Source organism: Ornithorhynchus anatinus, chromosome X1 (assembly GCF_004115215.2).
Source record: "Ornithorhynchus anatinus isolate Pmale09 chromosome X1, mOrnAna1.pri.v4, whole genome shotgun sequence".
Taxonomy (NCBI): Eukaryota; Metazoa; Chordata; class Mammalia; order Monotremata; family Ornithorhynchidae; genus Ornithorhynchus; species Ornithorhynchus anatinus.
Genome location: NC_041749.1, coordinates 29,011,851 through 29,025,693, shown reverse-complemented (window position 1 = coordinate 29,025,693; position 13,843 = coordinate 29,011,851). Strand labels below are relative to the sequence as shown.

At 47.2% G+C, this 13,843-nt stretch overlaps 1 protein-coding gene across 1 annotated transcript in view; it reads right to left on the bottom strand.

Moving 5' to 3' along the window:
- ADAM19 (ADAM metallopeptidase domain 19) overlaps positions 1-5,653 on the bottom strand; it is a 75,128-nt gene extending 69,475 nt beyond the window's left edge. Inside the window, exons 1-2 of the mRNA XM_007655294.3 lie at positions 5,492-5,653; positions 1,627-1,691 (exon numbers count right to left, since the gene is read on the bottom strand). Of these exons, the coding sequence (XP_007653484.2) occupies positions 1,627-1,691; positions 5,492-5,624 (198 nt within the window). The 5' untranslated portion in view covers positions 5,625-5,653. The remainder of the gene's footprint in view (positions 1-1,626; positions 1,692-5,491) is intronic.
- Positions 5,654-13,843: the final 8,190 nt, after the last annotated feature.

Below are 13,843 nucleotides of genomic sequence, written 5' to 3'. Positions count from 1 at the left end.
ATACAACAAAGTTGGTAGACATGATCTCTGCCCTAATGCAGCTTACAATCTATAAAAACAAACAAACCTGAAGTCCTAGCCATTTATAGTGGGCAAAGCCTTCAGGGACACCCCATAACCATCAGGAAACCTTCTCTCTTTTGGGAGATTCCTCAAGGCCATCACTGCTACTAAAAATAACCCTGGCAGCGACAAGGAAGGGAGCATGCATGTAGAGACAGGATACATGTGTCCTCGGGAGTGAACTTGAAACTTAAGTGATCCCCTAGGATTCACTGCCCCTGGCTACCAGAGCCTAAAATGGCCCTGGACCAATAAGGTGTCTTCTAGGTTTTCCCCTTTGTCTCACCCAACCTCTTGTACTTTTCATTTCATGGTTATGCACCTCATATGCACTTTCATTTCAGTTGTTATACACTTACTATTTTCCAGGCACCGTACTAAGCACTGGGGTAGATAAAAGAAAACCAGGTTGGACACAGTCCCTGTCCCCTACACAGGGCTCACGGTCTTAATTCCCATATTACAGATAAGGCAATTGAGGCACAGAGAAGTTGGGTGACTTGTCCAAGGTCACTCAATAGACATGTGGCATAGCTGGGGATTAGAACACAGGCCTTCTGACTCCCAGGCCCATGCTCTATCCACTAGGCCACACCGCTTCTCTTCTTGGACACCCTTCAATATAGGGGAACAATTTAACAATGCCTTTCTATTTCAGGAAATGCTACCACATTGTCTTGACCGCTCCATGCCAGATAGCAACACAGTCTGCCTGTATAGAACCCGCCCTGCAGCTTCAGTTAAGAGACTTTCTTCTTTATTTCCCTTCCTTAGCCCTGATTTGTGGGGAGAGGTGGAGAATGGGAAGGGAGGGAATGCTAACTTTGGGGGATTTTAAACAGATGATGGGCCCCTGGCCAGAAATGTCTTAGAAATGTAGCATAGAAGAGTCTTTGGACTTTAAAAGAAGAAAGGAGCCTTTAAACCATCAGCACTGAATAAAATAATCCAGGAGGAAACAAGGAAGCATCACAATAGAGAGCTTGACTGGGGTGGGGGGTACTTCCTGATTTGGGCTTTGAAAGGTGCAAAATAGCCTAGGTAAGTGCTAAGCACATGGTTAGTGCTCAATAAATATGACTGAATGAGGTAAGATAGTGCAGTGTTAAACTCTGTAGATATGAAGGAGCATGGCTCAGTGGAAAGAGCATGGGCCTGGGAGGCAGAAGAACCTGGGTTCTAATCCTTGCTCCACCACTTGCCTGTTGTTTGACCATGGGCAAATCATTTCACTTCTCTGGGCCTCAGTTACCTCACTTGTAAAATGGGGATTAGGGCTGTGAGCCCCAAGTGGGACAGGAACTGTGTCCGACTTGATTAGCTTGTATCTACCTCAGTGCTTATAACAAATACCATTATTATGGTGATATGAAACTGGCTGCAGGCAGTAAAGCATTCGCTTGTTTATTAAACTTGGTTTAACTTTGCTACTTTTCCTCTCCCTCAACCTTACCATTATTCAGTAAACGGAGACCTCCATGAAAAGAAAATTCCATTTAGATAGTCATTTTGATACACTCCCGGCTGCCCAGGAGAGGCAGGGAGGAGGTACGTGAGCCTTACCTTATCTCCGACAGAGCTTCCCGGAATTGTCCACTGAGGTACAGTCAATCCATGCGGTGGGGGGCCTGTTTGATCACAGAATGCAAACTGAGTCCGGTCACCCGGAAAATATAGGTTTACGCAAGGGTTAACAGCTGCGTTGGGTCATACAAGTTTAACGGGATGGCTTGTGTATCAACTCGGGTAGGGTGGGTATTGTCTCTATTGCTGCACTGTACTTTCCAAGAGCGTGGTACAGTGCTCTGCATACAGTAAGCGCTCAATAAATACAATTTAATGAAAAGGTAAATTACCCATTTTGTTGGGTTGTACTCTCCCAAGCTCTTAATACAGTGCTCTGCCCACAGTAAGGGCTCAATAAATACCACTGATTGATGGAGGGAAGGGGGAGGAGGTGTGGGGAACTCAGCCCTCCATTCGATATGGACCAGTTTTAAAAATCCCAAGTGATCAGGGGAACCGCGGGCTCCCAACCCACCCGGTACACTCCACTCCTCTGTCGCTCACCTCCTCACGGTCCCTCGTTCTCGCCTGTCCCGCCGTCGAACCCCTGGCCCACGTCCTACCGCTGACCTGGAATGTCCCCCCTCCTCACATCTGACAAACTAACTCTCTTCCCCTCTTCAAAGCCCTACTGAGAGCTCACCTCCTCCAGGAGGTCTTCCCAGACTGAGCCCTCCTTTTCCCTCCGCTCCTCCTCCCGTCTCCATTCTCCTCCCCACAGCACTGTGCATATTTGTATATATTATTTCTCTGTTTATTTTAACAATGTGTATATATCTATGATTCTATTTATCTTGATGATATTTACACCAGACAACTTGTTTTGTTTTGTCTGTCTCCCCCGTTTGGACTGTGAGCCCGTTGTTGGGCAGAGATGGTCTCTATCTGTTGCCGAATTGTCCATTCCAAGCGCTTAGTCCAGTGCTCTGCACGTAGTAAGAGCTCAATAAAAACGACTGAATGAGTTTGCTACAGGGATCAGCTCAGAGGACGAGGCAGAGCAGTGAAATCCTCCATGTGCAGCAAAGGGCATCTGCAAAAAGTGTCAGGGCGCGATCGCAAGAGGCTTAATTTAGCCTATCAGCCCAGAGTCGCTGTTTTCCTAGAGCCTGCAAGCCTCCCTAATGTTTCCACAGTTTAGCCGCTGAACTATGCGGGCTGATAACCCCTTCCGCGGGCCGGAGCCCCCTCCCCGAGGCCCTCCATCAATCTGAGCCGATCACTTTTACATTCGTTCCCCAGAAATCACAGCTCGGCCCCTCACTCGACACTTCCCACTCCTCCAGAAAGGGAAGGAGCGGAGTCTCTGTCCTCAAATCATCGCTGCCAAAAGACTACCCTCTCCCCCCTCCCTTCCCCGGCATTCCAGGGAGGGGAAAAAAAAAACCCTCCAAAAGGAGGAACGTTTATTTCATCAGTCTGCCAGGCCCCCGGAAACCCAACTCCCCAGGGCAAGGGCCGCGTTTGCAGTCGCTAATAATAATAGTGATGTTTCTTAAGCGCTTAAGTGCCAAGCACTGACTGGGCTAAGCGCTGGGGTACACACAATCCATCAGCTCCAGCAAGATCCCTGCCCACATGCGGCTCACAGCCTGAGGAGGAGGGAGAACAACTATTTAATCCCCCTTCCACAGATGAGGCGATCGTGGCCCAGAGAAGTTAAGTGACTTGCCCAGGGTCACACAGCAGGCGAGTAGACTGTGAGCCCGTTGTGGGCAGGGATTGTCTCCCTTTATTGCTGTAGCATACTTTCCCGAGCGCTCAGTACAGTGCTCTGCACACAGTAGGAGCTCAATAAATACGACTGAATGGATGAATGAAGTAGCAGAGCCGGAATTAGAACCCAGGACTCCTGACTCCAAGATGGGCGAGAGAAGTGTGGTTTAGTGGAAAGAGCCCGGGTTTAGGAGTCAGAGGTGGTGGGTTCTAATCCCGACTCCACCACTTGTCAGCTGTGTGGCCTTGGGCAAGTCATTTAACTTCTCTGTGCCTCAGTTACCTCATCTGTAAAGCAGGGATTAAGACTGGGAGCCCCACGTGGGACAACCTGATTACCTTGTATCTACCCCAGCGCTCAGAACTGTGCTTGGCTCATAGTAAGCACTTAACAAATACCATCATCATCATCATTATTATTATTATTATTAAAACCTGACTCTCTGAACACCCCAGAAATCCCAGAACCTGGTCACAAGGGTCCCTATCTGGTGTCTCCAAGCCTGCCCGGTGTTGGGGCAGGGTCGCCTGACCTGGTCTGTCTACTCTTCTCACCTCTTCCTCGCAGCCTCCAGCCCCAGAGCTGCATCCCTTCTAGACTATAAACTCCTTATAAAAATAATAATAATTTTTGTTCAGCGCTATGTGCCAGACACTGTTCTAAACATTGGGGTGGATACAAGCAAATCGGGATGGATACAGTCCCTGTCCCATGTTGTGCTCAGTTTCAATCCCCATTTTACAGATCAGGTAACTGAAGCCTAGAGAAGTCAAGTGACTTGCCCGAGGTCACACCGTAGACAAGTGGCGTAGCGGGATTAGAACCCATGACCTTCTGACTCCCAGGCTCGTGCTCTAGTCACCACACTCTGTTGCCCCTATGTAGGCAGGGAACGTGTCTAATTCCATTGCACTGTAATAATAATAATTACGGTATTTGTTAAGAGCTTACTGTGTGTCAGGAACCGTACTAAGTGCTGGGGTGAATTCAAGCGAATTAGGGTGGACTCATTTCCTGTCCCACGTGGGGCTCACGGTCTCAAATCCCCATTTTACAGATGAGGTACCTGAGGCACAGGGAAGTGAAGTGATTTGCCCAAGGACACACAGCAGAACGTGGCGGATCCGGGATTCGAATCTATGACCTTCTGACTCCCAGGCTTGTACTCTCCCAAGCGCTTAGTACAGTGCTCTGCCCATCTTAAGCGCTCAATAAATACCCCTGATTGATTTTTATCCTGTTCAGCTGCAAACGCCCCAGCTGTATTGCCCGCCGTTACCTACCCAAAGCCGCTCCTTTCTGTCCTCCAGCCTCGCAAGATTTCCCGGGAGCAGTTGGGGGGCGTGGACAGCCGGTAATAATAATAATAATGATGATAATAATGTTGGTATTTGTTAAGCGCTTACTATGTGCCAAGCACTGCTCTAAACGCTGGGGTAGATACGAGGGAATCAGGTTGCCCCGCGTAGGTCTCAGTCTTCACCCCCATTTTACAGATGAGGTAAACTGAGGCCCAGAGAAGTGAAGGAACTTGCCCAAAGTCACAAAGCTGACAGGCGGCGGGCGCGGGATTAGAACCCATGACCTCTGACTCCCAAGCCCGGGCTCTTTCCACTCAACCACGCTGGACAGCCGGCTCCAAAAGAGGCCCCGAGGGTAACCCACCCTCCCCCTGCCAGAGCTGATGGGGGATTTTGTTAAGGATCTCTCCCAGCAGCTTGCCCCACCTCCCCTTTCTCCATCTTCATTCATTCAATCGTACTGGGCGCTCCCGGTGTGCGGAGCACTGTGTTAAGCGCTTGGAAAGTCCAATAAAGAGAGACGATCCCTGGCCCCCCGCCCCCGGACTGCACAGGTTCGGGGGAGCTGGAGCGCATAAATAATAGCGATGGTATCTGTTAAGCGCTAGGTGCAGAGCACTGTTCTAAGCGCTGGCAAAGAGGAGCGGCCGTACTGCAGGACTGCCGGGCGTGGGCGAGGAATCCGATCCTCCTGGCTGAAGAGGGCTGGGGAGGGATGTCCTGGGTCCGAGGATGGAGGGAGGCGGCTCTCCCTCCACCCAAAAGAACCAAACCCCCCAAAAAGCCATTGTTCGGTTGCACCCGGTCCCCGGCCTCGGGAAGCCCGCACCGTGCACATACTCACTTGTCCATCCAGACTCTTGGGCCGCCAGCCACCGCAGGGAGGGCAAGGAGAACGAAAGGACCCAGAGCCAGCCTCTGCCAGCCACCCTCAGCATGGCTCCCCCGAGCTCCCCGCCGCCCTCACAGACACACATCCATCGCACGGCTGCCTCCGGCTTGGACTCCGCCGGAGCCCCGGGGAGATGCAAAGCTCCTCCCCCTTCCAAGCAGCCGGGACCGGGTGGGGAGGGGGTCGGAGGGACCGGGACGGCATGGGAGGGGGCTGCGGCGGTGGGCGGGACCGACGGCTGGAAAGCCCAGTTCCAACACAGCCACCATCTGAGGAGTCACCGAGCCGAATATTGATCTCTACCAAGCGAGGATGAAGGCTAGACTGAGTAATGGCCCAAGCATCCAGTCTGTGCCAAGGGTGTGGTAATAGAATAACATCCACAGCACTTATGTACATATCTATAATTCATTTATATTAATGTCCATCCCTCCCTCTAGATTGTAAGCTAGTGGTCGGCAGGGGACGTATCTCTTTATCGTTGCATTGTACTCTCCCAACCGCTCAAGACACTGCTTTGCACATAAGAAACAGTCAAATGCAAGGATGAATATTGCAGGGGCCACGGGTGGCCCCATCTTGAGGGAAAAGGGAGTTGCGAGAGTGCACTCTCACTGTCCCATTCTGTTTTCCCACTGTGAGCCAGGAAAGATGGGAGAGGCCAGAGGAGCTTATGCCTCTTGGGGGGAAAGGTGGCGGGATCGTGCCTTCATTACCCATCAATCGCCGCATCTGCTTTTGCCAGCTGAACAGAGATAGCTAGGAATGGGGATGGGGTGGAGGAAACTGAGGAAGGAAATAGAGAATGGGTGCAAAGTTGGTGAGACTTGGTCTTACAGTGAAATAATAATAATGCTGGTATTTGTTAAGCACTTACTACGTGCAGAGCACTGTTCTAAGCACTGGGGTAGATACAGGGTAATCAGGTTGTCCCACGTGAGGCTCACAGTCTTTATCCCCATTTTACAGATGAGGTAACTGAGGCACAGAGAAGTTAAGTGACTTGCCCACAGTCACACAGCTGACAAATGGCAGAGGTGGCATTCAAACTCATGACATCTGACTCCCAAGCCCGGGCTCTTTCCACTGAGCCACACTGCTTCTCTAAATACTCAGTTACCTGATGACTCTGCAAAACTGGAACAAGGAGCCTGATGAATCCCTCCCCCCCAAACCATTGTTCCAGGCCCAACCAGCTTGCTTGGTCCCTGTCTCTGGCCTAGGGAACCCCACAACATGTACATACTCACGTCTCCATCCAGACTCCTGGGCTGCGAGCCACCTCAGGGCCGGCAAGGAGATCGAAAGGAAACAGAGCCAGCCTCTGCCAGCCACCCCCAGGATGGGTCTGGAATATTGTATAAGTAGTGTATATTTATAGTGTATATGCTTAAGTGGGCCATTGGGGAGAAGAGATGGTTAACTTTCTCAATAACTCATGGGCAAAACAGAGGCCACCAGAAGTGAATTTCCCTAATGACAGAAGCCTATTGGCCACTTCAATGATCTACTGATTCACCTTTTCCTCCTTCCCATCTGTCTCAAGAGGCTTCCCACCTACTACTCTTTAAAAAACTCTAACCCTTTTAACTGGGCCAAACCTTATTCCCGCTCACAAAAGACTGGCTCCCACCCTCCTCTCCTGTTACTTTAAACTTTCCACTCTCATCAGGTCCCTTCCCCTCTGTCTTCAGAGTGCTTGTCTCCCCTCTACTAAACAAGCCTTCTCTTGACCCCACTGCATATTCCAGCTAATATGCCTGCTCCTATTCTCATCCAAGTGCCTTGAAGGGGCCATATTCACCAACTGCCTTCTTTTCCTCACCAATTCACTTCTTGACCTTCTGCAACCTGATTTTCACCAACTTTACTTTTACCTCACCAAGGGCTCCAATAATCTCCTTTTGGCCGATTATAATCAGATCTACTCTGTCAGACCTCCTTGGTCTGTTTTTGACTATATAGACCACTCCCTTCCTCATTCCTCATTTTCTCTCCTAAACCTATTTTTATCTTTCCTATCAATGCCAACACAGCACCGCTTCCTCTCTGTCCTAGAAGCTTGCAACTTTGAGACCATCCTTAACTCTATTTTGCCTCTTACCTCCTACATTAAGCCTGTTTCTAACCACATCAGTTTTACTTCCACAGCATTTCTCAGATCTGCTCCTTCATCCAAGAACTTCTTACTCAAACTGGACTCTTGCAGTCTTCTTATTGTTCTCCCTCTATTTATATCACTGGTTGATCAATCCCTGGGTGCAGAACACAATTATTTCTGAGTAGAGATAATGGAGCTAGAAAACATAAACCTTACCCTTGGTGAGATTACATTCTAACGGGGGGGACCACTATCTAAATAAATACATCTCATCATCAATCCCTCCTACATTCTGCCGTTACCAGCTGCAACATACTTCAGAACAATTCAATCACTGGTTGAGCAAACTATGCACTGTACTAAATACTTGGAAGAGTGCAATATAACACAGTGCTAGACATGTCCCTTGCCCACAAGGAGCTTACAGTCTAGAGGGGGAGACAGACACTAAGATAAATTAGAGATATGTACACAAGTATGAGGCTGAGGGTGGTGTAAATAAAGGATACAAATCCAAGTGCAAGGGTGACCCAAAAGGGAAAGGGAATAGGAGACTGCAAAGAAGGAGAAAGATCAGGGCTGGAGTATAGATTTGGTAGTTCTCCAAGGGACTGGGTGTAGATGGAGAACACAAGAGGACCCAGATCTAAACCTTGAGGAGGAAACTGTTAAAAAGAACAAAACACTCTCCTCCTCAAAAATCTCCAATGGCTACCTAATTATTTCTGTTCTCCTCAAACTCCTGACCATTCTATTCAAAGTTCTCCAACAGCTGTTTTCTTTTGTCCTTTCCACAATCTTCTTCAGCTTACACTCATTAGCTTGGGAAGAACTAACCATCTAGCTGTACCTCACTCTCATCTCTTCTCTCTCCAATCCACTGTATACGCCCTTCTGCCTACTTGGAACTCCTTCTCTTTTCAAATTCACCAAACTACATTCATCCCCACCTTCCAAGCTCTCCTAAAGCATATCACTTCCAGTAAGATATTTCCCAACCAACCTTCCATTACTCCAAGATCAGGTCATCCCATCAGCCACCCTGATTAGTTAATAATGAAGTGTGGCCTAGTGGAATGAGCATGGGCCCGGAAGTCAAGGGACTTAGGTCCAAACCTCCGCTCTACTATGTGCCTGTGGTGTGGTCTTGAGCATGTCATTTCTTACGGTGCGCTGCACATAGTAAGCGCTCAATAAATACTATTGAATGAATTTCTTTTACCTTAATTTTTTCATCTGGAAAATGGAAACAAAACAACAGTTCTCCCTCCCCTTTAGACTGTGAGTCCCATGGGGGACAGTGACTGTGCTGACCTATTTATCTTGTATCTACCCACTGCTTAGCATGATGCTTGGCAAATAATAAGGCTTAATAACAAATACCGCAATTATTATTACCCCACTCACTTTTTTAAAACCAGTATACCCATATTTTCTCTTCTGTTCTCTTGGTTAGGAATACTATCTACATCACCACTGGACCATAAGCTCCTCCAAGGCAATTTTCTACTTCTGTTAGGTGGTCCCAATCACCAAGTACAGTGCTCTGCACACCACTGGCACTCAGTGACTTATGCAGTGCTTTTACACTGTGGATGTTCAATAAATATTGATAATGATGATAAATGATAATAGTGTAAAGGATTCTAACTCTGTTGCATTGTACTCTCCCAAGCTCTTAATACAATGCTCCATACATAGTAAGTGCTCAATAAATGCCATTCATTGGTTGATTGATGAGATAGATAAGCAGCCAAGACTTAACTTCCTCCAGCTGTTTCCCTGGCATTTGTCAAACTTTTTCCCTTTTGGAAGTATTTTTTCCCCATTTTATACAGTCATTTTGTTTCTCAGTCGCAGTCACATCAGCCTACAGGTGAAAGGGAAGGCAGAGAAGAAAGACCCCTGAGGCAGGGAGGGGAGAGGAAGAGAATATTCTGCAACCAGACAATTCAAGGGACTGGCAAATTACTGTAACTAATTGCTTTTTAGAGCAACTACTGTATCAGTTTTTTTTTTCATTTATAAATGAATATTTCCAATCCAGGAAAATTAGGTTCAGAGAAGGGATTACTCTTTCCATTTTATAGATTCATAAACTAAATAATAATAATAATAATGTTGGTATTTGTTAAGCACTTACTATGTGCAGAGCACTGTTCTAAACACTGGGGGTAGATGCAGGGTAATCAGGTTTTCCCACGTGAGGCTCACAGTTAATCCCCATTTTACAGATGAGGTAACGGAGGCACTGAGAAGTTAAGTAACTTGCCCACAGTCGCACAGCTGACAAGTGGCAGAGTCAGGATTCGAACCCATGACGTCTGACTCCCAAGTCCGGGCTCTTTCCACTGAGCCACACTGCTTCTCAACTAAAGCAAAGAGAAGGGAGATATTGTTAATAAAATGGAGGTGACCATATTTTCCATGATCAAAGATGGAGATGAAATGGATGTAATAAATCAAAAAAGTTAGAAAATAAAGTAACAGAGAGGCTCAAGAGGTGAGAGGCAGAGGCAGGGCAGGAGACTCAGAAAAACAGAGGACAGAAAGGGAAAGAAACCCACAGTTACAAACTTTCCAAAGCATAAAAGATAAGGTCCTTTTGTCCTTAGTTTCTGATGGGAGACCCCTTAATCTTATCCATGAGGTAGTCAATTATTGACCTGATTACCATTTATTCAGATTTTGTCAGTGGTGGAAGCAGAAACTAGACCAAGATCTCTAACTCCATGATTCAGTAGGTCTTTGAAGGAAAAGAAGAATTCTTGCCAGATTTTTCCTCTGCAAAACATTATTTACCCTGGAGAGGTGGTAGAGGTTGGCAGGAAGAAGATTCTGGTACTTTTCTAACCTGAGAACATCTGATTAGATATAAATTGCTCTCAAAAATGTTCCAATGTCCTCCTGCTATGTCAGTTTTGTTTATTTCCTTCACCCACTGCAGCTGTACACAAAATGTAACCCACACAACCATAAACACTACCTTTTAGGGTGACCTTCAGTTTCCATAACTCAGTTACCAGCAAAAATATATTTATCTTTTGCAATAGCTGAAGTCTCCTTTTGGGTGGTTGTAACTATTTGGGTGGGGCAAAGATGGGGTGGAAGTCTGATTTTGGTGAAACTTTATCACTTCCTCTTCATTTGAACAATTCAAGGGAAATGGATAAACACACCCAACCCAGGCAATGAGGAGTGGGCAGAGGTGATAAAATATATATGTGAACTTCACCCTGTGCAAAATGCAGAGCTCCAGCTGTTTGCAGTTAAATGGAAAAGGGTAAAAATAATATTCTGGGGAAAACCACCATCTATTCCTTGATTAAAAATGAAGAGAAAGAATTGAGGAAGCTGTTAATTTAGGCCTGTCCTTCTTTATGAGGAAGCAGATCAATTACTCCTAGGAGTCATCAGCTGGTTTTGGGCTAATTCATTCATTCATTCAATAGTATTTATTGAGGGCTTACTATGTGCAGAGCACTGTACTAAGCACCTGGAATGTACAGTTTGGCAACAGAGACAATCCCTGCCCAATGACAGGCTCGCAGTCTAAGCAGGGGAGCAAAGCAAAACAGAACAAAACAAAAACAAGACAACATCATCAAGATAAATAAAATCAAGGAGAAATGCACCTTATTAACAAAATAAATAGGGTAAGAAAAATAAATATACAAATGAGCCCAGTGCTGAGGGGAGGAGAAGGGGGAAGAGCAGAGTGTGGGGGGAGGGGAGGGGAAAGGGAGCAGAGGGAAAGGGGGGCTCAGTCTGGGAAGGCCTCCTGGAGGCGGTGAGCTCTCAGTAGGGCTTTGAAGAGGGGAAGAGAGTTAGTGGGCGGATGTGAGGAGGGAGGGCATTCCAGGACAGCGGTAGGACGTGGGCCAGGGGTCCACGGCGGGATAGGCGTGAACGGGAGACCGTGAGGAGGTGAGTGGCAGAGGAGCGGAGTGTATGGGGTGGGCAGTAGAAAGAGAGAAGAGAGATGAGGTAGGAGGGGGCAAGGTGATGGAGAGCTTTGAAGTCAAGAGTGAGTAGTTTTTGTTTTGTGCGAAGGTTGATAGGCAACCACTGGAGGTTTTTGAGGAGGGGAGTGACATGCCCAGAGCGTTTCTGTAAGAAGATGATCCAGACAACAGAATGAAGAACAGACTGGACTGGGGAGAAATAAGAGGAAGGGAGATCCGAGAGGAGACTGACACAATAATCCAGTCAGGATATTATGAGAGCTTGTACCAGCACGATAGCCGTTTGATTGGAAAAGACAGGGCAGATCTTGGCGATACTGTTAAGGTGAGATCGGCAGGTGTTGGTGACAGACTGGATGTGAGGAGTGAATGAGAGAGCTGAGTCAAGGACGACAACAAGGTTGCGGGCCTGTGAGACAGGAAGGATGGTAGTGCCACCCACAATGACAGGGAAGTCATTGAGAGGACAGGGTTTGGGAGGGAAGATAAGGAGCTCAGTTTTAGCCATGTTGAGTTTTAGGTGGCGGGCAGACATCCAGGTGGAGATGTCCTGGAGGCAGGAGGAGATGCGAGCCTGGAGGGAGGAGGAGAGAACAGGGGAGGAGATGTAGATTTGGGTGTCATCTGCATAGAGATGACAGTTGAAGCCGTGGGAGTGAATGAGTTCACCAAGGGAGTGAGTATAGATGGAGAACACAAGAGGGCTAAGAACTGACCCTTGAGAAACCCCTACAGTTAGTGGAGGGAGGGGAAGGAGGAGCCCGCTAAGGAGACCTAGAATGAACAGCCAGAAAGATAAGAGGAGAACCAGGAGAGGACGAAGTCCGTGAAGCCGAGGGGAGATAAACTGTGGAGGAGAAGGAGATAGTCAACAGTGTCAAAGGCAGCTGAGAGGCACATTGTCCAGTCCATGGCAAAGGGAAAGCTGACCACCACGCAGACAACTGCTTTGTACAGGCAAATAATAATAATAATGATGTTGGTATTTGTTAGCACTTACTGTGTGCAGAGCACTGTTGTAAGCACTGGGGTAGATACAGGGTAATCAGGTTGTTTTATGTTAGGCTCACCGTCTTAATCCCCATTTTACAGATGAGGTAACTGAGGCACAGAAAGGTTGAGTGACTTGCCCACAGTCACAAAGCTGACAAGTGGCAGAGTCGGGATTCAAATCCATGACCCCTGACTCCCAAGCCCATGCAATTCCCTGAGCCACGAATACCAGGAGGACAAGGAACAGAGTAAAAGTGGCTCTCACATTCAACTCCTAACCAAGGTGAGACATGCTAACAGTTCATGTGATTATTACAAGAGGCTATCAGATTTGTGAACACATCCAATCAATTATTCATCATTTACTTAGCTAGGCCTAAGTTTTGCAAGTCAGCTGTATGCACGCCACATTCTAGGAATTTATGTCTCCCTAAAAAGCTATTTTTTATAAGTCTACACAACAACCTCACTAGGGAAAATAAGCTCTTTTTTTTCGGAGAGCTCTTGATAGCTCATAGAAACTAGATACCCAGTACAGCCAGCCCCTTTATCATAGTCTCATGGTGCACTTTCACCATGAATGTTTTAAGTGGTAACCATACATGATACAACAATGAGGTCTATCATTCTTGCCAAATGTCAAGGTCCAGCTAAAGGTGTCCAGCAGTGATAGAGTTGAGATTAGAATCCAGGTCCACTGATTCGTAGGCCCGTGCTCCTGCCACCAAGCCACAGTGCTTTTCCTACATTGCCACAGAAAGGGGTGATGTGGCAACTAGGGGAGGGCCTACCTCTTCACCTTCCTCTCTGCAATCAAGGGAGAGGAAGGAGGAAGTCAGGGTGTGACATTCATTCCTTCATTCGTATTTATTGAGCCCTTACTGTATGCAGAGCACTGGACTAAGCTCTTGGGAGAGTACAATACAATAAACAGATTCCGTGCTCACAACGGTTACCCCATAAATGCCTTTGTCTAAACTGGGCTCCGCATGTGACTACAGGATCAAAGTGTTCAGCAATAAGAACATGATGTTTAGGAGGGTAGTCCTCTTTAGTTTTTTTTTTGTTTGTTTTTTATGAATAAGGATTCAGGTTTAAAACCAAAAGTGGTAAAGGGTATACACATGGAGAAACAGAAAGCAGTCAGTGCTGGTACCCTGAAAGTGCATTTAGAGCTGAGAGGGTCCCCAGTGACCAATTACGCTCATCATTTCCTCTTCCAAGCCTTCAGAAGGTTATTGATCT